The 26,994-nt window shown below is 47.0% G+C and overlaps 1 protein-coding gene across 7 annotated transcripts in view; it reads left to right on the top strand.

The window, feature by feature from the left end:
- The window catches only part of agap1 (ArfGAP with GTPase domain, ankyrin repeat and PH domain 1), a 148,667-nt gene extending 132,080 nt beyond the window's left edge, over positions 1 to 16,587 (top strand). For all 7 annotated transcript variants that reach the window (XM_035394312.1, XM_035394311.1, XM_035394310.1 and 4 more), the window contains 2 exons: positions 14,105 to 14,360; positions 14,733 to 16,587. In XM_035394312.1, the coding sequence (XP_035250203.1) occupies positions 14,105 to 14,360; positions 14,733 to 14,957 (481 nt within the window). In that variant the 3' untranslated portion in view covers positions 14,958 to 16,587. The remainder of the gene's footprint in view (positions 1 to 14,104; positions 14,361 to 14,732) is intronic.
- The last annotated feature ends 10,407 nt before the right edge of the window (positions 16,588 to 26,994 follow it).

Genomic DNA, 26,994 nt, shown 5'->3' with positions numbered 1-26,994 from the left:
GAGACAGGAGAGAGAGAGAGTGCGCGTTGGAAGATGGAGGAGCTCACGCTCGTGCGTCTCTGTCGGGGGGGGGGGGGGGGGTACGGCTCTCTGAGGCCTGGTCTGGATGCTGCTGCAAGGCCTCACCTTAATTAGACAGCTGAAATATGAGGCCCCCGCCGCGGCGTAGCGGCCCAGGCCAACGCGCGCGGGCGCGGTGAGCAGGAGGGCTCATGACGGATGCGCGGGCAGCAATAATTCAGGACTGGGGTCTGCGCGCGAGGGGGGGGGGGGAGAGGGGGAGAGGGGGGGGGAGAAAAGACCGTCTTCATGGCAAGAGATTAGTCTTTTTTTTTCTCTTTTTTTTTTTTAAGGAAAGGGCAGCAGGGACAGATTAGATCTGGCTTTTAATCTGGTGTGGGGTGCAGGTGTTGCTCCCCAAAGCGGCCCCCGGATTGGGCCCCGGGGACCGGTGGGGGTGGCGGGGAGCAGGCCCGGTTTGGCACTGTAATTACACCAGGAGCGCTGGGCCTCCTCTCTGCTCCTGGGCATTGTTCCCATGGTGGCTGTGTGTTTTCCAGGGGTGGGGGGGGGGGTGAAGGGGTGAAGGGGTCTCCTCATCACCAGCGCCGTCAACGGGTCACAATGATGTGGTTTCCATGCCGCCAGCCATTTCCTGAAATTCAGTTCTTGTGTTTAGAGATCCTTCAGTAATCCAGGATCAGCAGCAGTGGTCCTAGGAGCAGTACTAATAAGAATAGCTATTGTTATTATTATTTGTATCTATTAACACCACCGCTATGTTGAGCAGAATTTAAGGTTGTAGTTTCTGTTTTATTGATGGTAGTAGTACTGTGTAATTAACTGTGATGGTGGTGGTAGTGGCATTAGTGGCGGTTGTAGCAGTGATAGTGATTGTAGTAGCATTCATAGCAGCGGTACTGTGTTAGCGGCTGTATGTATTACATTGGCTCCCTGGCCCTGTAGCACGTGTTCCGGAGTGTTCCGGAGTGTTCCAGAGCTCCGGGCTGGTCTGGCTTCAGCGCGTATGAAGAGCTCGTTCTCACCTGTCCCGTCACCGTGCCGACGTCCAAACCCCAGTTCCACATATCATTTCCATCGCACTTAATTACAGGCCAATCAAACTTGGGCTCTTTCCTGTCCTTGTCCTCCGCTCGCTAATTGAATTAATTAGCACTGGCGTGGCCCGCAGAGCTGCAACCAGAGGGTCATTAATTAGGTACATGTTGCAGTCGTGTCGTGTGTGTGTGTGTATCTGTGTGTGTGTGTGTGTGTGTGTGTGTGTGTGTGTGTGTGTGTGTGTGTGTGTGTGTGTGTGTGTGTGTGTGTGTGTGTGTGTGTGTGTGTGTGTGTGTGTGTGTGTGTGTGTGTGTATCTGTGTGTGTGTGTGTGTGTGTGTGTGTGTGTGTGTGTGTGTCCTGTGTGTGTGTGTATCTGTGTGTGTGTGTGTGTGTGTGTGTGTGTGTGTGTATCTGTGTGTGTGTGTGTGTGTGTGTGTGTGCTGTCAGTGCACATTTGCTTGTTTTTGCAGCTCTCTCATTCGTTTAGTGTTAGCACATGTTCTCTGTGGGCATTTGCCCCACGGTCTCTGCGGCTGTTTGGATGTTTATCTGCAGTTACCTCGGTGTCAAAGCGGGCATGTGGCTGGTCGATGGCGCGCCCGACTGGCATTAATCTGGGAGGCTGGTCAGGGGGCAGGAAGCGCTGATGGATAGATAAATGGGCCAGGCTTCGTCGGTCAAGCTTGCCCTGGTGCGCTTCGATCGTTGGGTAAGAAAGGATCTCAGTTAGTGGGTCAGTCAGTGCCAGCATCTCTGGAATGTAATCCTGTGTCCATGAGTTTATCAGTGCCCCAGTGGCTCTAAGCCAGCATCTCTGACTTTAACTCTGTGTGTCAGTCGGAGCCTGCAGATCTTTGAGTAAAATGGCGTCTGTCTGCGATGCCCACACGTCTGCGATGTCTGAGAATCAAAGGGTGTCTGCGCAAGTCAGTCAGAATTCATAAGTACATTGGTTTCTCCAGATCACATGACTGACTGTCAGACTGTCTGACTGACTGGCTTACTGTCTGTCTAACTGTCTGACTGACTGACTGATCGTCTGACTGCCTGACTGACTGATTGTCTAACTGTCTGACTGACTGACTGATCGTCTGACTGCCTGGCTGGCTGGCTGGCTGTCTGACTGACTGACTGACTGGTCGTCTGACTGCCTGACTGACTGATTGTCTAACTGTCTGACTGATGATTGTCTAACTGTCTGACTGACTGACTGTCTAACTGTCTGACTGACTGACTGATCGTCTGACTGCCTGACTGGCTGATCGTCTGACTGCCTGACTGGCTGGCTGTCTGACTGACTGACTGCCTGACTGACTGACTGACTGTCTGACTGACTGACTGATCGTCAGACTGGCTGCCTGACTGGCTGGCTAGCTGCCTGACTGCCTGACTGTCTGGCTGACTGTGTTGGTGCGTCTCGGCTCAGTCAGAAGCCCTCCTCTCTGGGGCGGCGGAGCACAAAGGCGCTAATGAGCGCGCTCCCGCCGGGCTCCCGCCGGGCTCCCTCCGGGCTCCCGCGGCGATGGCTCGCAGAGAGGAGCGGGGCCGGGCCCAGGCTGGGCTGGGGCCCGTTTGATCAATGCGGCGCGCGCCTGTCGCCCGCCGTCCCCGGCCCCGCTCTCCCTGGGCCAGTGATATGATGGAGCCCGTCCACTGCATTTTAAGCAGCTGCATCAGAGAGCGCTGACAGGCAGGGCAGAGCAAGCGCTCAGAATAATTGGCTCCTACATTCTAATTCATCTGTAAACGGGCCCCTTGATTAAATAAGCCTAATAGATATTATTTTTTACATGACTGCTTACTATTGCCCGTAATCATGTCCCAACTAGGTTAACAAGCCTTCCAATTTACTATTGACATTAAACCGGCTGACAAGGGGCAATCACTGGGCCTTCCTCCCCCTGTCTTGAAGAGTAGCGATGCTAATGTGTGCTAAAAGGAAAAGCAAGAGGGCACGTTCATGTCCGGGACTCATATTATCCAGTCCCCTGCTGGCGCTGCAGCCAATTTAATAACAAAGGAAGACACTGTGTGTGTATGTTTGAGTTTGTGTGTGTGTGTGTCTGTGTGTGTCTGTGAAAGTGTGTGTGGGTGTGTATGCGTGAGCATGTGTGTGTCTGTGTGTGAGTGCGTGTGCACAAATGTGTGTGTGCATGTGCATGTGTGTGTGAGTGCATATATGTGTGTGTATGTATATATGTGGGTGTGTTTCTCACGTTTGTAGACACTTCTTAGACCACAAATCAATAGCTCCACGCCTATACATTTGAAATAGTAGGATGGCTATAATTGGCGTAGTCCACAAATCAGTTGTCAAAAAAATTTCTCTCCAGTTTTAATGTGTTCAAACTGAGTTGGTTCAGTGTTACATTTTTAAAGTGGTTTAGCTCACTGCTGAATTTGTTTGGTTTACATTTAATGAGCCATCTGTGCATTCACAGAAACCCTTTAAAAGCTGTTTCTATTGTTTCTATTTTTGTCTGAAAGAACAGGCCAAGTTTCAGTAAATTAAACAAAACAGCAGAGGTCGATGCATTGCAGCCAACTTCCTAGCTTCTATAGGCATAATTTCTAGATGAAACAACCATATATGAATAACAAACAGTACTCTTAATACTATTGCTGCTGCCACAGATGATGACAGTAATTTTAACACGCTGACTTATTTTAAATTAGTCTTTATAGAAGGTGTAGAGCAGAGTCTAAGTCGCCCATATTTTATGTATCATAGTTTAAGTCATCCATAGTCCAAGTCATCCATTTTTTATGTAATTCACAGTTTACGTCGCCCGTAGTTTAAGTCATTTGTATTTTATGTCGTCCATAGTTGTGCTTTGAGTTTCTCTGCCTTTGGGCCTGGTCAGAATGGCTTAGGCCGGGCTCTGATTTTCACACTTACCGTACATACGTCATATATTCTCTCTGAAATTATTGAAAGAGCCCATTTTGGCGCACTTTCTCATCACGTGTAATAGGAACCGAAATGTCAACGATTATGCACAGGGCCATTTTCAGCACGACTGCCGCTGTGACGCATGGCTCTTTCTGTGGAATCCCAAAAGGGCTTCACATTTCCTACTACAAATGATCGCTTTTTATACGGAAAACTTCCCGGCTCTCCTTCATCACCGGGAGATTGGGTTTTACAGAAATTAATTTGGCTACAGTGGAGATAGTAGGAGGAGGTGGTGAGACAAGCCGGTTGTCTTTGACCACTTTTAGAAAAAATTCCTGTTTTCCATGGCATATTATAGGGAGGGGAAAGAATGCAGATGCCCATTGTCCTGCCCCCCCCCCCCACCCCCCCTCTTGTTGGAATATCATCTGTATGCATAACAAACAGTGATGGCACTTTTGGGGGTTATGCTTCTCCATCTTCTGTTCTTGAGATGGCAATAAGCCTATTTTCTGAGTTTGTCATTATATAATCAGTTACACATTGTCCAAGTCTGTGTCATGAAGATTGTAATTGACTTGTATTTGTGATGGCGGGCTAGCCTGTGTATTTCAAAGGTATAAAAAGCAATTGTTAGGCCTAATACAGGGAGCATGTCTGTCGTGCCAGTACTGCAAATGAGTTGAGACATCATCGGTTGAGAAGACCATGTGTGTATATATAGCAGTTTTTAAACCATTGCAAATGGTTATGTTGTGGGTGACACAGTGGTGCAGTGAATAGCACTGTAACCTCACAGCAAGAAGGTACTGAGTTTGAATCCCGACCAAGGACCTTTCTGTGTGGAGTTTGCATGTTCTTCCCATTTTCTGTTTTCTCCCACTGTCCAAAGACATGCACTAGGCTAATTGGAGATGCTAAATTGCCTGCATAGGTATGAATGTGTGAGTGAACGGTGTGTGCGTCTCGCCCATTGCGTGCTAGGATTGTGACTCAGAATGGAAAATGGATGGATACATGAATGGACTTGGATTGTTCAGACAGAGATGGCTCAGAGGGAAAGGCTCTCATTTCAAGGCAGATATCTAGATATCTACTCTATGGTGATTAGAGACGCTAGATATCTACAGTATTGTGATTAGAGATGCTAGATATCTACAGTATGGTGATTAGAGGAGGCTGTGCTGCCATCTTGCCACAGGAGGACTGAATTGCAGGCTATAAACACTGGCTTAATATCAAATCAGATATAAAATTGGGCCTCATTACAAGCACAATCATGAGGCGTTATTTGGTGGAAGTTCATTGTTAATGTTAACCAGATTGTTTATGTATTTTTATGTCCATTTCTGCATTTTGAAAGGGATTTTCAGCATTCTTCTTCTTTCTTTCCTCAGCTTCATTTGGGGCATTAAAAGCATATCTAATAGAGTGTCCGTGGCTCAAACACAACAAATGCGACTTGTTTCGCTCTCTCTTTCCCTTTTTCTCTCTCTCTCTGTCTCCTCTTTGTTTCTTCACCCCACCCCACCCCACCCCACCCCTCCCGGAGAGGTCGGCCTTTGGCCCTCATTTGCATGGCGTTGCCGGAGCGTTGCCGGAGCGTTGCCGGAGCGTTGCCTGAGCGTCGGCGGGGCGCTGTGATGCGGCTGACGGGGCTGGAGATCAGCGCGGGCCATTTCCTTTCACAGGGGCAATTTGAGCGCGCCTCGGTCCCGGGCCCGAGTGCAAATGGAAAAAACGCTGAGCTTAATTATCTGTGTCCATCCAAGGGCGGCTAACGACTAACTTGGAAAGTGTAATTGATTTCCGACATTTTTTTTCTTTTGTAAAAGGAGGGATGAAATTCAGAATTCTGAGCAGGAGTGGGGAAATGACTCCCTTGGGGGTTTTGGGATGGGTGGAGGGTGGGGGGTGGGGGGGAGGGATTGTCCTGGACCTAAAAAATAAAACCTAGCAACCTCTGGGACACCCAAACAGTCCCACCCCACCAAAATTCTATGTTGTGTTTTGACACTCCTTGTATAATCAGGGCTCAGGGTATTTAAGAGTCAGGGCTATTTTCAGTGCCCTAGCTGTGTATTTTTTTTGTATCAGCGCTTATTTTATAGCAGTTAACACATAACATAGCTTTATAATGCCTCATAAATCTTATGCTTATGTATCTGTCATAACCATTGACTTCTACATATTATGCATATTACATATATATATATTTTTGCCTTTGTGTATAAATGTTTGCGTATGTGTGTATGCACAGTTGCTGGTTTGTTGTGTGTGCATGGTTGTGCGTGTGTTTGTGGGTAGTGGGTGGGTGCCTGAATCGGTGTGTAAATACACATATACACACACATGCATGTTTAAATCTAGTTGGCTGACCCACACTGCAGAGTAAATGACTGTGGAACACTGCAGGTAAGAGGCCAGAATACCCAGGGCGCCATGCATGTTTGAGGAGCTTCCGTAAAATAAAGTTTAAAAAAAATAAATAAATAATAATCTTTTAAACAAAAGATATCCCACACACAGAACGCGTTCCGTCTCGTTTTGTCTCACCGTCGACGGCCACCAGCCTGTTCTCGTGCCTGCAGCGCGTGAATGTTGGACGAGCGCGTTGGGTTTCTGCGTCCGGCCAGGGGAGGCTGTGGCCCGCCGATGCTGAGCTATCTGCTTGACAGATTTAGCCTGTCAGACCCCATTACCTGCGAGTCAGGAAAGTGTCTAACGAGCTAAATTAGTGGTATAATTAGCCGAAAAGAAAGGATGGGATGAAAGGTGGAACAGAAGTGGCGCGGAGAGCGGCTCCATTTCTCTTTGAACCCGGCTGAGTAATTATGGTTGCCCGGGAACCAGCGCGGTTGAACAGTACCGCGTAGTGCAGAATGAGGTGCTATTGTTATGATTATTACAGTCATAAAAAAGGAAGAGAATGGTAAATGCATAACTGTATAATAATCAGAACAATAATGCTAATGAAAGTAATGTTAAAAATTCTTGCTGGAAATGTTTAGGTCAAAAATTTGTAAGAGTGGCAGATATTAATTTGTGTGTGTGAGTGTGCCTCTGTGTGTGTGTGTGTGTGTGTATGAGTGTGCCTGTGTGTGAGGGTGCTTGTGCTCAAGGGTACGAAAATTGAACCAGCATTTTTCTCAGTTGCAAACCCAGTTCCCTAACCTCTGCACTATCATTTTGCCCTTTATTAATCAAATCCATCTGAGGATGAGAATCAAAATGATTTTATTTTTTTATTGTGTGTGCAGTTGGTCTTGTAAAGAGGACAGTCCTGGGTGGGCTTGGTCAGGTTTGTGGAGCGCACACAATTAGGAGGCTTAATGGCCAATTATTTTTTTGTATGTGCTTACATCAAATCAGATTTACTCAGTGTTGCTCCATTTTAAAGTGAAATTGCCTCAGAGTGCTTCGCATAAAAATAATGCGTTGTGTAATTATAACGAGGACATTTTTAAAAGCATCGAATAAGTCCCAAAATAGAAAAACAAGTCCTGTAATTGAAAGCGGTACAGGAACACTAGTAACAGCATCATAGTAAGCAGTAACACGGACACTGTTATTATACACTTACAGAACTGCAGCATTTAATGGACAAATACGTTCCACTATGCATTTAGAGGATATTACTGATGCTGCCCTAAATCAGAGATTCTAAGTGCTGTGTCTGGTGCTGTTTTGGGCTGGAGGTTTTTTCTTTTCTCTTTATTTGTACTGGCATCTAGACAGTACCTATTTTAAACTCCACTTAAAGTACTTACTAGAGCAATAATATCATTTCATGATGTCGTGCTTGAGTACTGCCCAGCCCTGTTTGGTTTTCTCTAGAGGGTTACTTAGAGAAGAAGCCCAATATTTATAATGTAGGAACCTTCATGATTTTTTAAGGTTCAAGATGGTGGATCAGTGGTTCCATATAGCGCATGTTTTGGTGCTTGTGTAGGTAGGAACCTTACTTATAGTGATCTTAACATGTTTCTGCCGCACGCTGTTGGGGTTGGGAAGTCATTTTGTTTCAGGAGCAGATCCTGTCTCCTGGTGCTTACAGGTTCAGTTCTCATGTTGCAAACTGCGACTGTCCACCTGAGCAAGTTACCCCACCAAATTTATTTCATTTATAGTTTTTCTTGTATCCATAGTGATGAGGGGAGATTTATTCAGGCCTGTTATGGGTGGAGCCCATTTTCTAACCAATCCTGAGACTTTACACTCAATACAACAAGTCTCTGAGAGCCATGTGCTGACTTTTCATGGGGTTTTTACATAAACCCCATGATTGTGGGATTTGCAATGCCTCATTCTCCCAGCCTAGTTGTTACGGGTTCAATTCCCAGATGTGGCATGGTTATATCCTCTGGTAAGGTGCTAAATAAAAATGAGGACCTAAAGTAGAAAGAGTGTTCTGTCTAAGTTACCTTGGGTAATGGCTAATTGCTAGGCAATTAGTTTATTGAGGCTGTTGGAGCAGTTTAGATTTAAGTGCTGGCCCCAGGGTGTCCCACTTGGGAACTGAACTTGCAAGACATCTGCCCACCAACCCCACCCCCCCCCCCCATCCCCTCCAACCCCAGAAGTACGGAGGCAAAGGAGAAAGTTTCTTTAGGGAAAAGATTCCAGTACCCCATTGTAATTTTTTTGGTGTCCTGAAGCGTGGTATCCTCTACCCCCCCCCCCCCCCCCCCACGGAGAGAGAAAAGCAGCTGGCAGTGTGCTGGGTCACAACCGAAGGGAAAAAAAACACAGCCAGCAGGGTGTTTCTGGCAGGAGGAGGAGAGGGGGAAGAGAGAGAGAAAGGAGAGAAGGGGCAGGAAGTGGGTCCTGTGTGCAAACACGCTCACAATGCGGCCGTCCAGGGAGAACGCCCGTGCACACAGAGGACCCGGCCCCGCACCGCCACACAGGAAATCACAGCTCTGCTCTTTTCAGGGGGGCGGGAGCAGGGGGGGGGGCCTCCTCATTGTCCCCAGGGGACCCAAACAAGTGCATTCCACCCAGCCGTTTCCAACGGCGATAAAGCTCACTGATGCCCCCCCACCCCCCCACCGTGAAGCTAAGTTCCTCCTGCAGGTCCCGGCAGTGCCTCTAATGAAGCCGTCACTCCGCACGGCATCGTTTGGGTTCCTAAACTATTATTATTTACATTTATTTATTTATTTATTTTTTCTTGAATCGCGGTTGATGTTTATCCCCCTGATGGTGCGGGGTGCAGCCACGGGGACCCCAGGGGGGTACGGGGGCGGCGAGCTTCCCCTCCGCGCCCGCCAGCCACCTTTATATTTAACCGAGCGGTTAGCATAGCCGCGGTCCCAGTGACGCGTCACCGCCGGCCCAGATAGGCAGCGCTCCGGATGAAAGGCGCGGTCGCGGTCGGGCATTACACAAGCAGGGCTCGTTAGTCCTGATTCTGCCGGAGACGATCTGTAATGTTTAATTACCGGCTTGCTGGGAAACCTGCCTCTTGTTGTTATAATTTGCCCCCCGCCCCGCCTCCTGTGTCCAATTTTAAGCGTTTGCTGTAGGTAGTGCGCTCCTCAGACCTGTCAGTGCGCATCTCTGATGGTCCTGTGGCTTTAATTATCTGTGTGACGCGGTACACAGCCGCAACAGGCCCACACACTGCGTGATGGGAAGTGAGAGAGTGAGAGAGTGGAGGGGCTAGGTGTGGGTGTGGGTGAGTGAGAGAGTGGAGTAGCAAGGTGTGTGTGGGTGAGTGAGAGCATGGAGGGGCTGGGTGTGGGTGTGGGGGAGTGAGAGAGTGACACCCACGGAAAGCAACAATGACTGTATGTTACTGCCTATGGCTAACAGAATACAGGCTTTAGGTGAACTCCAATCCAGAAATACATTGCTTCAAAAGCCAAGCCCATTGCTCTCGGAATATGTAACTCATCCATGCCAGCATGCTTCTGCAGTCCTGCTGGACGCATTACACTCATAACAGCTAGTCTCACAGTGATGATAGATATGGATTTGAAAATGTGTCCTTATTTACTGTGGCCGTCGTGAGATTTAATCTCTCATATGCGTATAACTGGCCCATCGCCCAGGGGACCTGGACACAATGAGCACTCCTTCATTTGAGGGGCGTGGCTAAAGTGGGAGTGGCCCAGTGAAATTGTAAAGGGGGCGGACCTGCTCCAGCGGGTTTGGGCCCGGATCAGAACCAGGTCTGGGTAACCCGGAGGCCCAGGTTCAGTGGCGCAGGTACGAGAACCTCGCAGATCATTTCCTCCTTTGCACAGCTTGCTGCCGTCGCCATGGTGCCCCGTCGCCACGCCGACTCCCATTGTGCTGGCAGAGCCGCCCGCTGCTTGCTTTGTCCCGCAGGAAGTGGTCTGCATTCGGGGGGGGGCTGCAGCGCTGGGTCTGCTCTCTCACGGGCCAGGGGCACGCAGGAAGACAGAGTTATTTCCCCTCTCTCTCTTCTGTAGAAAAAAAAAAAAAAAAGAAATTAATAATTTCCACAATTTCATGCCTCTGGATTTTTAGAATTACGATTACTCCAGTCTTATTACGCTCGTAATTAGGTCTGCGCCTCAAAATCTTTAAAGTAACTGAAGTGTGCATTTTCTCACCACATCCTCTCTTACCACACTTGGACATGGTGGCAGGAGGTCTTTGTCCAGGCCTGTTAATCCGTGCAGCTCTGCAGACCCGTGTCTATGCGAAGCTTCTCTCATATCAGCTCACCTGGATCTGAGGGTCATCTGTACACTCTCGTGTTGTAGCTTACTTATTGCACTGGCTATTTTACTCTTCAACAATAAGCACCAAGTAGAAAAGATAAGCAAACCAGATAATATGCTACAGCATAGACACTGTAGCATAGCTCTGCCACCTGTCTAGTGCACGGTGATTTCTGGAATACTCATTCAGCGTTGTGGTGTTATTGATCACTTGTGTTCACAATCACATTGTATTTATGATCCTGTTTCCTGTTGAAGAATTCTCTGCCTCTCTCTTTCTCATCCTAGCGTATCACTGTGTCTGTGCGTGTCTCTCTTTGTCCATCTCCCTTCTTCCTCACTCGCTATCAAAGCCAGCTAATTGATCTTGCTGTGGAGACTGCAGATTTACAGCATGCAGTAATAATTGGCCTTGCCGATATCTGTGGTATGGTTTGTCCCCATAGCCTGTGTGTGTGTGTGAGTAGAGAGTGTATCTGTGTCAGTGTACGTGTGTGTGTGTGTGTGTGTGTATCTGTGTCAGTGTGTGTTTGCATGTGTGTGTGTGTGTGTGTGTGTGTGTGTGTGAGAGAGAGTGTGTGTGTGTGTGTTTGTGTGTATCTGTCAGTATGTGTGTGTGTTTGTGTGTGACTGTGTTTGTGTGTGTTTGTGTGTGTATCTGTCAGTGTGCATGTGTGTTTGTGTGTGTGTGTGTGTGTGTGTGTGTGTGTGTGTGTGTGTGTGTGTGTGTGTGTGTGTGTGTGTGTGTCTCTGGCCCAGCGCAGTCCGTGTCCTTGCCTGCAGGACCTGGTCCTAGCAACGGGGCCTAATGGGAAGGCATGCGTGGCAGAGGGCAGTGAAGTGCTGAGTGTTTCCTCCAGAACAGAAAGAGATGCACCCCCCGCTTTGCAGTGCCACAGCAGCCGCCCCCCTCCTCCTTGCCCTATTCACACACGCCCCCCCCCCCTCAACAACAGCACATTGTCCCCGAGCCCTGGCCCGTGCCCCTCCGCCCTCACCGGGACAGGCAGGAAGACCCCGGAACATTCCGCGCTGCTAGCCTAGTAATATGCCTGCCCCCCCCCCCTCTCCCAGTCACACAGAACAGCACGCGTACACGCACACTCATGAATACACTCACAAATGTACAGTCAGCTACTGGGTTATTGGCTCCCTTGTTTACATATATTTGCACTTTTTCCGTGTGTTGTAAATATTGTACTTCATTAATGAATGATTATTGGAATCAACCAAAACAACACATTTTTCTAATTATAAATGTACTTCCAAGAAAATATGTTTCACAGTTATTGGCACCCCTGTGATTGATACTTGGTAAACCCTCCTCTGGCAAGGATAATTGCGCTGAGCCTTTTACTATGTTTGATAAGGCTGGGAACACATTTGGTGGATCTTGATGGATTCCTCCATGCAGAAGCTGTCAAGATCCTTGATATCTGTAGGTCTGTATGTATGGACTTCCCTCCTTCAGATAGAGAGACAATAGTGCCAGCCATAGCAAAACATTGATTTTGTTTCGGTCCACCTATAGCCTACTCTCAGCCTCATGGCAGAGGCAACCAGGTTTTTGGCTAAAATGTCCTGGTATTTGGTGGGCTGTATTATGTCATCGATCTTAACAAAAGCCTATGGACCACTAGTGGCTAAACGGCTGCAAAGCATCGATGATCCGTTATGATGTGTGAGGGTTGTGTTCCTAAGGATGCCCTTCCAGAGCCTGTTGGCATGGAGATGGTGTTTTATGGGTGATTTTGAGACTTGGTGACCTAAGATCCACCTGAACTGTGTGTGTGAGTGTGTCTGTGCAAGTGCGTGCCTGTGTGTGTGTGTGCATATGTGGTGTGTGTGAGCGTGTGTGTGTGTGTGTGTGTGTGTATCCCTGTGTGTGTGTGCGTGTCTGTGTGCAGGAGGTGTGTGAAGCCCAGCGGTGAGCAGGGACAGGAAATCTTTGTGCTGTGAGGCCCTCAGACGGCCGGCCCGGGCTGCTGCTTTGATTAAGAAGAATGTCACCCCCCCCATCGACCCCCCCGGGCCATCGATCGCCTGTTTTTCTGTGTCGGCCGCTCTGATAAAACGCTATCTCCTCCCCAAAGCCGGCTTTGAAGACCACATACAGCCAATTTGTAATGGCCCCCGCCAGCGGCCCGGGCCGGGGGTGAACCCTCCGAGGCGCCCTTCGGCCTGAGCGGTCCTGTCGCCTCGCGGACGGGGGTTGGCGGACGGGGGTTGGCGGATGGCGGTATCATCCCACGCTCGCTGCTTTGGGACCTTCAGGGAAACCTCAGAGGCTTCTCATTCAGGATTAGACAGCAGTTTATTCGTTTATTTTTTTAATTCGTCACAACATCACACCCATAAACACACAAAAGTCTAAAGGATGTGATTCTGATTAATTGCGAAAAAGATAAACATTGTTTATCACCCGATCTGCAGTAAGAGATGATGGAAATGTCCTGATAGCCTGAGAAGGGCGATATCTGGACGTTTTGAAACAGACAGTGCAGTTGGACATTTGTGTGTGGGGTGCGCTTTGGACCCGGGGGAGAACAAAGATGGCTGATCGTTTTTTTAAATTTATTTATTTATTTATTTATTTATTTATTTATTTATTTATTTATTTATTTATTTATTTATTCATTTATTTTTTCTTTTGTTGTTTGTTATTTTTGATGCGGCTGTTGAGACAGCTCAATACCCTGCTTCCCCTCCCAGTTGAGGCTCATTCCACTTGTAACAGGAAGTGAGGCAGATCTAATCCTGCCGGGAGTGAAAGGGTCTGTTGACATTGTGGGGATTAGGGGGAGATTAGCGCTATCACATTGCTAAGTGGAAATGAGCTCCACTGACACCTGCTTAGCACGTGCTCTGTGAAAACACAGGCTCTGTGAAAACAGGGGCTCTGTGAAACTCAGGCTCTGTGAAAATGCAGGGTCTGTGAAAACACAGGCTCTGTGAAAACACGGACCCTTAAAGCTGTAGTTCCCAGACTTTTTTCGGTCGGGCACCCCTTTGCTAATAGCACATTTTTAAGTGTTCCCTCACGCACACCTGTGTTCCCTCACCACACCCCCCTCTTGTCTCTGGGCCCCCCTTTTTGGGAACCGCTACCATTAGGAATAATAGTAACCATTGGCCTCAAATATGGGGTGTTATTTATTTGTTGACCATGCCGGGTCCCCTCTTTTTAAATAACGCTGGGAATAATCAACAGAGCCGCTTTAGCCCTTTTAATGGGCGCTTTATGTATCTGCATTCTATGACTGACCTGTCTGTGGCTCTCTCTCTCTCCCTCCCTCTCTTTCCCTCTCTCTCCCCCTCTGTCTCTCTCTCTCCCCCTCTGTCTCTCTCTCTCCCTCTCTCTCCCCCTCTGTCTCTCTCTCTCCCTCTCTCTCCCCCTCTGTCTCTCTCTCTCCCTCTCTCTCCCCCTCTGTCTCTCCCCCCCCCGTGTGCAGGGAGGAGCGGGAGCGCTGGATCCGGGCGAAGTACGAGCAGAAGCTCTTCCTGCCGGGGCTGTCCTGCTCGGAGATGGCGCTGGGGCAGCAGTTGCTCCGGGCGACGGCGGAAGAGGACCTGCGCGCCGTGGTCCTGCTGCTCGCCCACGGCTCCCGCGACCAGGTCAACGAGACGTGCGGCGAGGGCGACGGCAGAACCGCGCTCCACCTGGCCTGCCGCAAGGGCAACGTGGTCCTCACGCAGCTCCTCATCTGGGTGAGGCGTGCCGTACAGGCTGCTGGCTTTTTATACGGCTTCCGTTCATACATGCAGCTGGATATATACTGGAGCCATTCAGGCTAGGCACCTTGCTCCAGCGTACAACAGCAGTGTCCTACCTCAGAATCTAACCTTTAGGGTGGAAGGCAAGTCCCGTAACCATCATAGTACACTGCCGCCAACTAACCACCCTGACTTAACCACATAGATAATAATATAGTGTCTGTGTTTTCTGTAGCTGTCCTGCTGGACTCAGAATTATGATAATGTGTATGAATGTAAATATGGCTGAATGTATGTCTGTTATATGTAAATGATCTGAGTAATGGTAATGTAGAAGTGACTGTCTGTCTGTGTGTCTGTCCACAGTACGGTGTGGACCTGATGGCCCGGGACGCCCACGGCAACACGGCGCTGGCGTACGCGCGGCAGGCCAGCAGCCAGGACTGCGTGGACGTGCTGCTGCAGTACGGCTGCCCGGACGAGCGCTTCGCGCTCATGGCCACGCCCAACCTGGCCCGCAAGAACAACAACCGCAACAACAGCTGCAGCAGCACGGGCAGCAGCGTGGGCAGGATGCCCACCATCATCTGACACGCCTCCCCCTCGCCGCACGCCCCTTCCCTGTCCCCTCTGTCAGGCGGTGCTGCCCCCTGGCGGCGGCCTCCGGCGCTGCAGCACCCGGACTCCTCGCTCTTCCTCCACTAGTCAGTCACCCCAGAGAGGTTCTGGAAACTTCTGAATATTTATCACAGAACGAACACAAGTAAGCAACACTATTTTAGAGGGGCAATAAAAAAAGAAGAGCGATACATGGAGATTTTGGAACCACTACGTAAGTGGTCCCTTTGAGGACCCCCCCCCCCCCACCTCTCGAAAAGCCACTTTGACTTCTCCTACCCTCGCCCCCCCTTATAAAATGACTGGCATTCTTGTTTAGGTCGTAGCTTTGTTCTTCATTCCGTCTTGGTCCTGGCGGGGTGGGGTGGGGCGGGGTGTGGCCGGAAGAATCCGGAATCTTACCCGCAGGGTCTCAGGGTCGCGATCGCGGGACGTCGAAGGGGGATCGGCCCCGCCCTCGCGAAACGCCCGGCGCTGGGTCCAGCGTGATCGCGGGAGGAGAGGACCGCCCCCCGTCACGCACCCGCAGATATCCGCCTCGCCCCGCGCCCTGGGGGGGGGGCGCGGCCGGTTCGGCTGGGGGCGGGGTCGCTGGGGCGGGGAGGTCGAGCGTCCATCTGCAGGAATGTCTGCGACGGACGGCGTGCCATGGAAGCGGGGGCCCCGACTCAAACTGCGAGTTGCCCCGCCCCCCCCCCCCCCCCCCCCCCCTTACTTTCACAGAGCACCCACCTGTGTTTACGCCTGAAGCAGCACCACACCCACAGGAGCCCGGGGCGGGGCTCAGGGCGGGGGTCAGTAGGGGGTTGGGGGTTTTTTTTGGTCGTGTGAATAGTGTCACAAGTAGCAAGTAGAGCTGAGGTGCTGTTTTAAGAGGGGTGTCCTGGGAAGACCCGTACCGGATCATTCCCGGACCGAGTTCTGTGTCCACACGTTTTCTCCCTCGTTCTCTCCCTCAATTACTAACCGTCTCCCTCTGCCTCCTCTGTTTCCTTCCTTTCCTCCCCCCCCCGTGCATTCTGTTTATCATCAGTTATCAGTCCGTTTTCTCCACTCAGTCCCTGTATTTGCATCCATTAACTTATCATGTTTTTTTTCTCCTTTGTGCTGTTTGAAGCTCTTTTTTAAAGGCATGTAAAAAGTTATCTTGATGTAAAACCCTTTAGGGAAAAAAAGAGAAATATTAGGCATTTCTTTGTTAAAAAAAAAAAAAAAGAAAGAAAAAAGTGTGAATGCATGACAGACACTTTCTTTTGTGATGAAAACAAGATTGTTCATTGTGTTGGGAATTCAATCTTTCGCCCTTTACTGGACCAATGGATGAAGTTCAGGTTCCATACCGTGCCATGTAAAAAAAAAAAAAAAAAGAAAAAGAAAATAACGCAACTCTTAAAATTTTAAATTATTTATGGGTTCAGGGACCGGAATCTGTCAAATTCAGTTCATCACTAGCGTTGTGTTCCACCTGACCACAGACCCACGGAGTTCTCCCCTTGCACAGTCATGCACAAATGCTGAAAGAGCATGTTCTGAATATTATAATGTGGTGGTGATGGTGGTAATAGTAGTGAGTATAATATATAAACTATTACAACTGTGCTTTTTGAGTTTTTGTTTTTTTAAAAACCCCTTTAAAATGTATATTCTACTATTTATGTGTCAGCCACTGCTCCAGAAAGACACTGTTCCTTCACTGATCATATCGTTTCTATGATGAAGAGTAGAGGAAGACTTCAGCGAGAGACAGTGAAAAATTTCTCTCTTAACATGGCTTAATTTTGTCATAGATGCTGATTTATTTCTTTCATTTGGAGTGCTATCATATCCAAAACTGATGAAGTGTTGTTTTCACAGAGAAGATAAATTTATACACAAATGCAGTCCCAAAGCCTTAAACTCTTCTTACTGACTGAAATACCTTTAGAGGGTTTCGGGACTGTAGACACTTGTGCTTGGAAGTAGTTTTTTTTTAATCCTTTAAAATGGACGAACCAAAACTCAGGCTCAGAGAATTTGATATAATTGCTTATTGGCAAAGCTCTGCAAACATATGCACGAATGTCCTGTTAGGTCAGGCTTGTTTTAATTAAAGGGAAACTGGTTGTGTCCAGAGATTTACAGTAGCAATAGTTTCGCCGTCCTGTTCTCCAACAGAATGCATTTCAGAAGCACCTCTTGTGATCTTTGTGGGGATATCTTGACTCCTAAAATACTTTGCCCAGTCTTAGTTTCTGACTCCTGAATCTGTCACGTTCACCTATTGAAAAGAAGGGCTTCTCTGGTTCTGGAATCCCAGTCTGTAAATATGTCTGTTGGGAGGTTTTTGTTTGTTTTTTCTTCCTTTTGTAAAAATTTGATAGTGGTGTAATTTATATAAAAAACAAACACAAACCCTGAAACGAAACACAGAAAAATGTGCTAAATCTTCAACTTTATTTTGTGTGGAGACTTTAAAAAGATTGTAATTCTTTTTTGGGAGAGTAAAAATGATGAATAATGATGAAAAAAAAAAACTGTTTGGAAATTGCAGGTCGGAGTTTGTCACAATTACGGGTTTGTGGCCCAGCCCTCAGCCCCTCCCCCATCCGTTCCCCCGGCAACAGCCCCTCCCCCATCCGTTCCCCAGCCCCTCCCCCATCCGTTCCCCAGCCCTCAGCCCCTCCCCCATCCGTTCCCCAGCCCTCAGCCCCTCCCCCATCCGTTCCCCAGCCCTCAGCCCCTCCCCCATCCGTTCCCCAGCCCTCAGCCCCTCCCCCATTCGTTCCCTAGCCCTCAGCCCCTCCCCCATTCGTTCCCCAGCCCTCAGCCCCTCCCCCATCCGTTCCCCAGCCCTAAGCCCCTCCCCCTGCCAGTTTCACTTCCTCCAAATCCTGTTCTTTCTGCACATCCTCCTCAGAGGGGGGTGGTGGGGGGGCGTGACGGGCGCTGGCCGTGTTGCCCTCTGCTCACCCTGGTGCATGGCCTTGCCTGCTTCTGTGCACTGCGCACTGTGTGATGCGCTCGGGAGCGTAGCGTCTGACTCTGGCCCCCTGCTCACACCAGCGTTCCCTCTCAGGATAACAGCCCCTCTCTTTCGCATCAGACCTTGGGCTCGGAATGGGGGGGTGAAATGATACCCTGCATTGTAAAAAAAAAAGAAAAAGAAAAAAAAGCTGGTACCACAGCTGATTCTGTGCTCAGTGACATTAAAGGCCATTGGAGTTTGTAATAACGTCAAAGCATTACCGCAGCACTTGATAGCCCGATCAGTGCATCATACTGTCATACTAGAGTTTTTCAACATTAATTATTTTTGGGGGGCTGGCTCACTTTGAAAACCGGCAATGATGTCCATTTATGTTTCTATGTGAAGTCATGATTGTTGCCATGGTTTCTATGTTTATTCGTATATCTGTGTGTGTGAGACACACGCAAGTGTGACACACAGACACACAAGTGTGAATGTGTGTATTCATGCTCATTTTTTCCAGTTACTGTGAGGTAAAGAAATGTGAACTTGTTGGAAGAAAATCAATGAAGACATTTAGGCATTTGGGAGAACTCTGGCTGCTGCCTGAGTTGGGAATTTCTGTCTGTTTGCCGGAAGATGTAGTTTATTGTCCTTTTTGGTTAGTTTTTCAGATAACTATATTCCGTCTCTCTTTGGACACCATGAGAAATTTATTAATATGAAATAAACAAAAATGTAAAATTATTGCTTGAAACCTGCTGGTTTTACAGGTTGTCGTAGCGACAGTTGGTTCCCCAGGACTTTCTGTCCTAGCAGGTAACCTCAATGCTAACGACATACTGGGTTTCATGTTGTGCAGATATATCTCACATCCAATTGGAAAATACCTTTTCCACTGAGGTAATGTTGAAGCAGCCTCCCAGAATTCACTGCATGTTGGGGATCCTGTACTGATTTCACGCAGGCTTTTGTGGCATCTATGTCTGATAGTTTCCCTTTGTGGCCATTGACTATAACATAGATTATACAGAAACAATGTTTTTTGGGACTTAAAGGATGTGGTCCACGATGTGCCTAGCTTTGCGTTATGCAGCATTTCTGAAGTATTTTTCACAATGATAATATTGTGTTGAAGAGACGCTCAGGAATTGCATTGTAACTGTCATGTAAAAAATGCCATGCAGACAAAATGGCAAGCAAATGTTACGTAGCTAGCAATTCACTTTCACATGCTAGCTAGTAAACAAGCTTGTTACCTTTCACTAGTTAGCGGGCTACCACATCATGCTCTTTCAAAGACAGCGGCTGTTGTGGTGGCAGGTTTGCTAAGTTAAGCTGTGCAATGGCTGCTGTCGTAATGCCGTACATGAGAAAGCTACTACTATCCCAGCCTCGCTACCATTTCTGAGACTGGAGTCTGACGTCCATGTCAGAGACTGACTGATCTCTGCTTCATTTCTCTTCTCGCCGTTTGCTTACCCCTGTTTCAGTTGTGTGCTCAGAAGAAACTTCAGTGAATGGCCACCATTTTCATTTCCTAATGTACTTTTTTAAAATGTAAAGCATTTCACTTCAACCTCGAGGTTAAGCCCCTCTACTGCAGTTTCAGCATAGAAGCTCACCAGTTGGAGGCCAGAGCTCTGACATCACATGTGGACTCTGCCCTTTCCCCCAGTTGTTTTTTTTTTTTTTTGGTGTCTGTGTGATGTCATCTTGTTTCCTGTTCTGACAAATGGTCCATGGCTTGTCTAATGTTTTGTTTCTTCTTCTTTTGTCTGTCGCCTTTGGATTCCATCACAGACCCTATAGACCTACCAGATGCCCCGCTCTGTATTCTCAACCGTCATAGTCCTGTCTCCCTACTGCTGGAGCAGGAACGTTCCAATTTTATGCATCCTGTTAATGCTCATGAACAGGCCGTGACAAGGGAGAGCACTGCGGCAATGGATGATGGGCGTGCCTCTCATTCATAAGCTGTAATGTAGCACGAGAAAGTCAGCAGGAACTTCCCCATAGTTAGGAAGGGAGGAGGATGGAAGGAATGCAGGAGCTGACCATCTGGTAACTAGAGAATCTGTGCTTTTCCAGCCGTTGCCCGGTAAATATAAATTTCTGCATGGGGTGAGCAGGGGAGGAGTACAGAACAGGCTCCTTTCCAGTGGTTTGTTTACACCCGTGACCCTAGCACCCAGATCCCTCACAAGCCCCACGCACCACTTTCACCACTTGTACATAGATGTAAAGAAGTAATAAACATCATCATTATCTTTATCATTTTTTTTTTTTGTTTTGATCTTTTTATTACCTCATTTTTTGTCAATATCCATGATGTACGTCCGAAGCTGAAGATTGACGATGCATAATTTATGTTTGTTTTGTATCTAAATGATGAGGAATTTCTTTTGTGTTTTGTATTGTTCAGTTATTATTATTGTTATTATTATTATTAAGTACATCTGTATTTTTATTATCATTATTACAGTTATTATCATTGTTATAATTATTGCTGTTATTATATTGAGTTTGTGTCAGCAGTATAATAATACTGTGTTCAAAACTGAAACCTAATAGAGTCTTATACTGTAATGTGTCTCCTTTCAATAAAGAAAATAATGCTTCCTAATATACTGCTGCATATTGTTATTTGAAGTTGTAAAATAATTTTTGCTTTTTTGAAAAGTACAAATTAACTGTGTGTGCGTACTGTATGGAGTGTGTGTCTGTGTTGCTGTGCTTAGTTTTTGCAAAAATGTGAAATTTTTTAAACCGGCACTATTAGGTGAGGCATGCAATTGTTGACTGTTCCTGTCATAGTGTGACTGTGCGCTTTATGTTTTGTATATGTGTATGTCATTTTGGAGGGGATTTTGATGCTTCCTGTACACTTTATTTAATGCCCAGTCTCCCATTTTGCGTGGGGGTTTTAAAGGGCCCCTGCAAAAACAGAGGATGCATGATGCTGGACCCATGGAGCTGGACCTGAGGGACCTCTGAGCTTCAGGGAGCAGGAAGTACCAGCATTAAGGCCAACCAGGTTAGACCAAAAATAAATAAATAAATACTGACAGCTCAAAACATTGTCTGATGCAGATGTGGGGAAAAGGGGTCAGATTTCATCAGATGTTCCTTGTTCATCTTTGTCAGTTGCTACATTTAATGTGAGATAAGACACGTTAAATGTATGCATGCGGAAGGTATCGTGGCAACATTGGGTGCCCAGATGGCACCTGTTACCTTTTGTTTTATTTTTATTTTTTGCATCCAAGCATCCAAAGTAACTATCTGTCCATGGCGTGTGAAGCGTTTGAGACCTCGCTGAGTTATATCAGAAGTAGCTTGCATAAAACTTCCACTGTAGCGCATGAACACTTCCAGTCAGTTTGTTTTTAGAGCTCTGTCTCAAAGGCGGCGTGAGCAGTGCCGAGGTCCGGGCTGCAGAAGGGAAATGTGTCAGGAAGGATCGGCCCCTTGTGTTTTGTTTGGCCCTCTGAAAGAGCGGGACGTGGGGTGTAGCCCACAGCGCAGATGAAGGCGTTAGGACTGCGGCTGCAAGTGGCTTTAATGGGATAATGCCCCGCTAATCCCTCTTCATCCTGTGTGGAGCAGGAAAAGGAGGCTGGAGGCTACAGATTTGGGGGGGAGGGGAGGGGGGGGGGGGGGGCGAGTGGGACCGGGCTGAGACTCACAAAGCATACTGCACAACGGGGACAATGGACCATGGGAACTGAATGAAGTAGATGGAATTACAAAGATTAGAAGGGGAAGCGTGCAGGGCGAGGGTAGAGACTGAGCAGCCTGCAGTGATGGGGGAAAGGAAAAGGCAAAGGGAGAGAGAGAGTGTGTGTGGGTGGTTGGGTAGGTGTGTGTGTGGAAAGGGGGTGTACTGGGTCATGGGGGTTGGGGTTCTGTGTCATGTTTGCAAATAACCCTTGTTTGACTACTGGGTTGTTCCTTATGGAATAAAATCCATTTTGTCATTACCAACTCTGATTTTTTTGATCTATGTACTATACACAATCAAAATAATTTTTGTTGTGGGTTTTACTTTTTGCTCAAGGAAACTAAAATTTCTTATTTTTGACTCGCCTCTACTTTTGTTGTATATGTGTGTATGTCTCCTTTTAATTGACTGTTTTGTTTCCTTCCGGGTGATTGACAGCTGCAGCTCAGGAGTTGCCCTGGTTCCCACTGCATCATTGGCAGCCGGGTGGTGGTTTGCAAAGTGCATTATGGCTGCCAGCTGTTCACTGCAAGCAGCAGCAAGTCTCAGCAACCGAAGAAGACGATGGAGTCCAAACAGACTAAGGTTTGGTAAACACTCAAACACTGGTGATATATAAAATAAACACTGGTGATTATATAAAAGAAATACAAAAATATTGTTTAGAGGATAAATTGGGAACATGCTCAACTGAGTGAAAATAATTAATAATAATGTTCTTTTGGTTTACGGTGCTGAAGTGGGTATATACGTACCAGACCGGTGATTTTGGAAGATAAAATTTGAAAACCATGAATAATAATTTTTTAGTTGGAGTTTGCTTGGCACGTACACTGGGATATCCTCCAGCATTCTTAATTGGAGAAGGGGGGGGGGGGGGGAGAGGATGGGGTAGACCAGCTGGCATATTAGGGGGGATTAAAAACACAGTTGATAGGGTCTTTCTGTATAATGTGACAGTTTTACTTTTGTTTGTTTGACAGCCATCCAGGTTCCACATCCACCTAGTATGCTGACATGTCTGTTTAAATGTGTCTGGTGCATCGCCATGGTAACTTGACTAAGATAGGTCAGGGCTATTTGTTTGCAGTAAATCTTTGGGAGTCTTTAGAGTGTGATGCAGTCTCTGGTCTCTGAAAAAGGTCTGTATTATTTTTAGTTTTTGCTTCAGTCAGAGTCAGGATAGGATGTGATCTCCAAATAGTGAGCAGGCCACTGGCCTTCTTGGCTTTAAACAGTAATTTTTTAAGATATGCTTATTTAAGACCCAAACAAAAGGAGCCAAACAAAAGGAAAATATGCTTTTTATTGGGTCTTAAAAGTCAAAGATTGACAGCCTGATAGCTCCGCCCTTGGAAGGGTTTGTGATGTGCCTCTCTCCGTTCGCTAACGTATGGCTATTCGGGATTAGGGAGCTATAGTAAAAGAAGTGTTTATTTGTTTTGTTGGGAATGGATAGGGACGGAACGCCCACCGCACGCCCTCGTCCTGTCGTTAAACGGCTTATTGGTGAGCGTTTTAATGCTGGCGGAAATGGCCCGGAGGACGCGCGTGTGTTTGTGTGATGATGCTCGAAAGCGTTATCGTCCACGCCTCGAGGCACGTGCCGCTCCGCCGCGGTCTCGGAACCTTCGAGGTCCGCGGGTCCGGCCCCGCGCCCGCGCGCGGTACGATACGAAAGGCTCCCGGCGAGGAAGCGCGCTTCTATCCGCACGTTCGTCTGCGCGTCCCCACTTCACCCTCCCGCCACGGGAGCTGAGCCTTTTAGGAAGTGGGCTTGGAGACCCAGGTACCCCCCCGGCCGCTTGGTTGGGATGAATGCTGGCAGTGTCAGAGAGGAGCGTCGGGGGCAAAGTGTTCAAAGAAATGAAAGTCATTATGAATGCAAGAACAGTCCCCAAATGAGGCGTGAACTGGCACACCACTGTGCACTAATAATTCAGCGGGATGAGGGGGGGGGGGGTGAACAGGGGAGGAATGGACCCGGCAAAAGAGATTCTGCACTCGGCCCAACGCTTCTGTTTGCCGAACTCCAGAGCGCTCAGCTCACGGGGCGCCCTCAGAACCCGCGCTTAATCGAACTCCCGGTGCCCACTCACCCCAAACCCCGAGAACAGCCGCTGTGAACACTGGATGACTCCAGCGTGGCGCAGTAAAGCTCGCACAAATAACTGTTTGACATTATAAACGGATCGGTGTGATACGAGCTAACGATGCTTTTCTGAATCAGTATCACTGTCTTTGTGTGTGTCAGCGTGATGAAGGTGTATTGCTCGGATAATCGCTCGCCCGTGTTTGTACTCTGAAACAGTCGCTGCTTATATTTTAGTCTGTAGCCTGTTCACCTGACACTAAATTCATGCTACGGTCTGCTCTAGTTTCTAATATATGTGAGATATATTTAATTTATGTTGCCTTGGTGGCTCTGTAAGTCAGAATGGATAATGGATACATGCCAGATAAAGAAATAATACAGAATAGCATTATAAATCGATATCTCCACCACCCTGCAGCCATCAAACGAACGAAAAAAAATCATACAATTGTCCTATTTATCTATCATGCCAAATAAGCCGTCTGCAGTGCATTGCATGCCTAATACATATATAGTGCTCATAAGATTCATATAAACTAATAATAATTCCTTACATGATATTGGTATTACTTGAGTCTAGTTCAGAACACAGAAAATTGTGAAGGTACTATAATGGGAGTGCACCTAATACTTTCTGATATTTTTGTATACCTGTAGGCCATTGCTTTAATCTTAATTTTACTAAATTATTTACTTAAATAAAATGCTATAATTCCGAGAGGTCAAATATAACAAATGTCATATACATAAAATAATAATCAGTATATTTCATTTGATATCTGAATGCATTTTGTATGCATCTGCTGACTTGACAGTGTTTTCATTATTAACAAATGAATTAAATGCTTTATGGATATTAATAAAAATAAATATAACAGCAAAAATATGTGCTCCCTGTTAGCTACTTGGGTCATGTCAGCTACCTAAACACAACCAAACTCTTAAACCTCTATATCAGGTATATTGATGATAATTAGATTTTTTCTGCACTCTCTTTTCTGACTGAAGTTAGTCTGTGATGTCAACTTTAGAAACTTCCACCATGAACCAGTGACAGCATAATGTAGCTTACTGTCCATCATTCATTCTCATGTTATAGAGGAACAGTCTGGGAACTTAACCTGGAAATTGGACTGCCGGTCGATATATTATCACGTTAGCACACTCTGCAAGTGAATATACACAGTTATGCATGTCTTTATTTCCATCCAAATTTAGAGAAAGCCTTTTTGATTCACAGATTTATGGACTGAAATTAAATGTCATATTTTTATGGATAGCCCATAAATTTAAAGATGGCTGGCAGCCCTATCACCCTCGCTGTGCCTCGGTTTACAGATGCCACGCTGTCTCTGTACCCTTGAGAAAGATCGCTAAGCCAAATCTAACTTTAGCCCCAGCTGTGGAAATGCATATTCAGCTGTGTGCATTTCTCTGATTGAGGGCCACGAGCCAAGTAAGCTAGATGGTTATGCTTTGCATAAAGTGCATCTCCATTACACCTTCATTAGCACTGCATCCTGACTCTGCTCTAATGGCCTTGTCATCAGTATGTGCAAAGCTTTTGCGCCGCTTATAAAAGCTGACCTAAGATTGCTAAGCTTTTAATGACAGTGTCATGGCACTTGTAAAATAATACACAGGGTGTCATGTACAGAGGAAAGTAAATGCTGCACACAGGTTGTGGTGCTATGTAGGCTTCAGAGAGTGCTCCTCTCCGTTATGTCGCTCTTATGAAGGTATTATGAATGCTCCATTCAACCCACTTTCTGAAATAGCCATCCTCTTTCTGCACATCAGACAGTTTCTAGCTTCTAGTTCCTTCTCACAACTGTCCAGCCAATCGTGTTTCTCAATGAAGAAGGTTTGATGATGTCACAGCCATTCACATTCCATTGGGGGGGGGGGGGCGCTCTCACCTCCGACGAAAGGTTGGATTATGGAAATCATTCCACAGACCTCAAACACACACTCACACACTTGAGCCTACAGCAATATGGAAACACTATCACAGCATTCAGCTTATTTTAAGATCCTTGACCCTACCCCTAGCTGGATCTGTAATTGATGGATCCATTTTGTTTTCTTTATGTATTATTTATGGCATATGAACACGTGGGTGGTGATTCACAGAAGACTGTAGCCTGAACCTTTGAAGGCTGAGTCCTCCAATGAGATTGACAGCTAGGCCTGTATCTGTGTGACACAAGGCCTCCCTGCAGAGATGGCATTGTCCTTCCTGTGGTGTGTATGTGTGATAGCTTCAATAGGAATCGCAAAGGTTATAATACAGGTTTCAGAAGCAGCTGTTCATTGGTATGGATCTGTGCTTTGAGTTGAGTGCTGGATACAAAATCTGCTCATTTTTATATGTGATGCAGGGGCTCACCCGACACTACAAAAAGGAAGCGGTGTTATTCTTTTTTGAGCCAGTTGTCACCTAGTCATTATGGCTTGAAGCTTGTGTCCAAATTTGGAAGTGGCCTGTAGCATCCTCTGTCAGCTGGGGAGAGGGGTGACTGGCACGCACGTCCGCCACTGTCACTGCGTTGAAAAACTGCAATTCATGGGCAAGGGGAGGGGCTTGGGTGGACTACAGACGTCTGGGAAATCCTTCCTACCGAAGCCCTGCCTCCGTGGTTGACGAGATGACCGTCTGTGCCTTAGCCTGCTGGGTGCTTAGCTACAGTGGACCCCAACACGGCTTGGGTTCGATTCCGTGCTGTAAGAGCACCTCACTGTGCCAGTAACTAGCGCTTGTGCCTGGATGTGCCTACGACAGGGAGGCCACTGAAACCCAGTTATTCAGGAAGGCTACAGGTAGCGATGGCTTGGGAACTGAAAGATATAATGTGGGTTAAATATTTGCATGCTGTTCCTTGGCTATGCCTGCCCTTATTTTTAAGGCCATAGTGCGCTAACAGGCATAAAACTGAAAGGTCTGAATCATGCAGTGACATTGGCTTAAGGATGGTGTGCTGATGGAGCCATAAACCGTTCATATATGTTAGACTGAATTTTCCTTTTTGACTGTCAGAAAGCACACATCAGTGGCTATCTCCTTTTGGAAAATATTAATTTGAGTTATCACTGTGGACAAATTTTATAATATTTGCAAGAATTAAATATTAATAATTCTGTATGTGCCTTATGTTTAATGGACTAGATTCATGAGACTGTGGTCACATACTTAAATTTTAATGATGTCCCTCCACACTTGTGAATTATTTGAAAATTACAGGAA

The sequence above is a fragment of the Anguilla anguilla genome, chromosome 15, assembly GCF_013347855.1.
Source record: "Anguilla anguilla isolate fAngAng1 chromosome 15, fAngAng1.pri, whole genome shotgun sequence".
In the NCBI taxonomy this organism is placed as follows: domain Eukaryota; kingdom Metazoa; phylum Chordata; class Actinopteri; order Anguilliformes; family Anguillidae; genus Anguilla; species Anguilla anguilla.
Note: the sequence above shows the minus strand (reverse complement) of the source record. Positions and strands in the feature narration are given on the sequence as shown.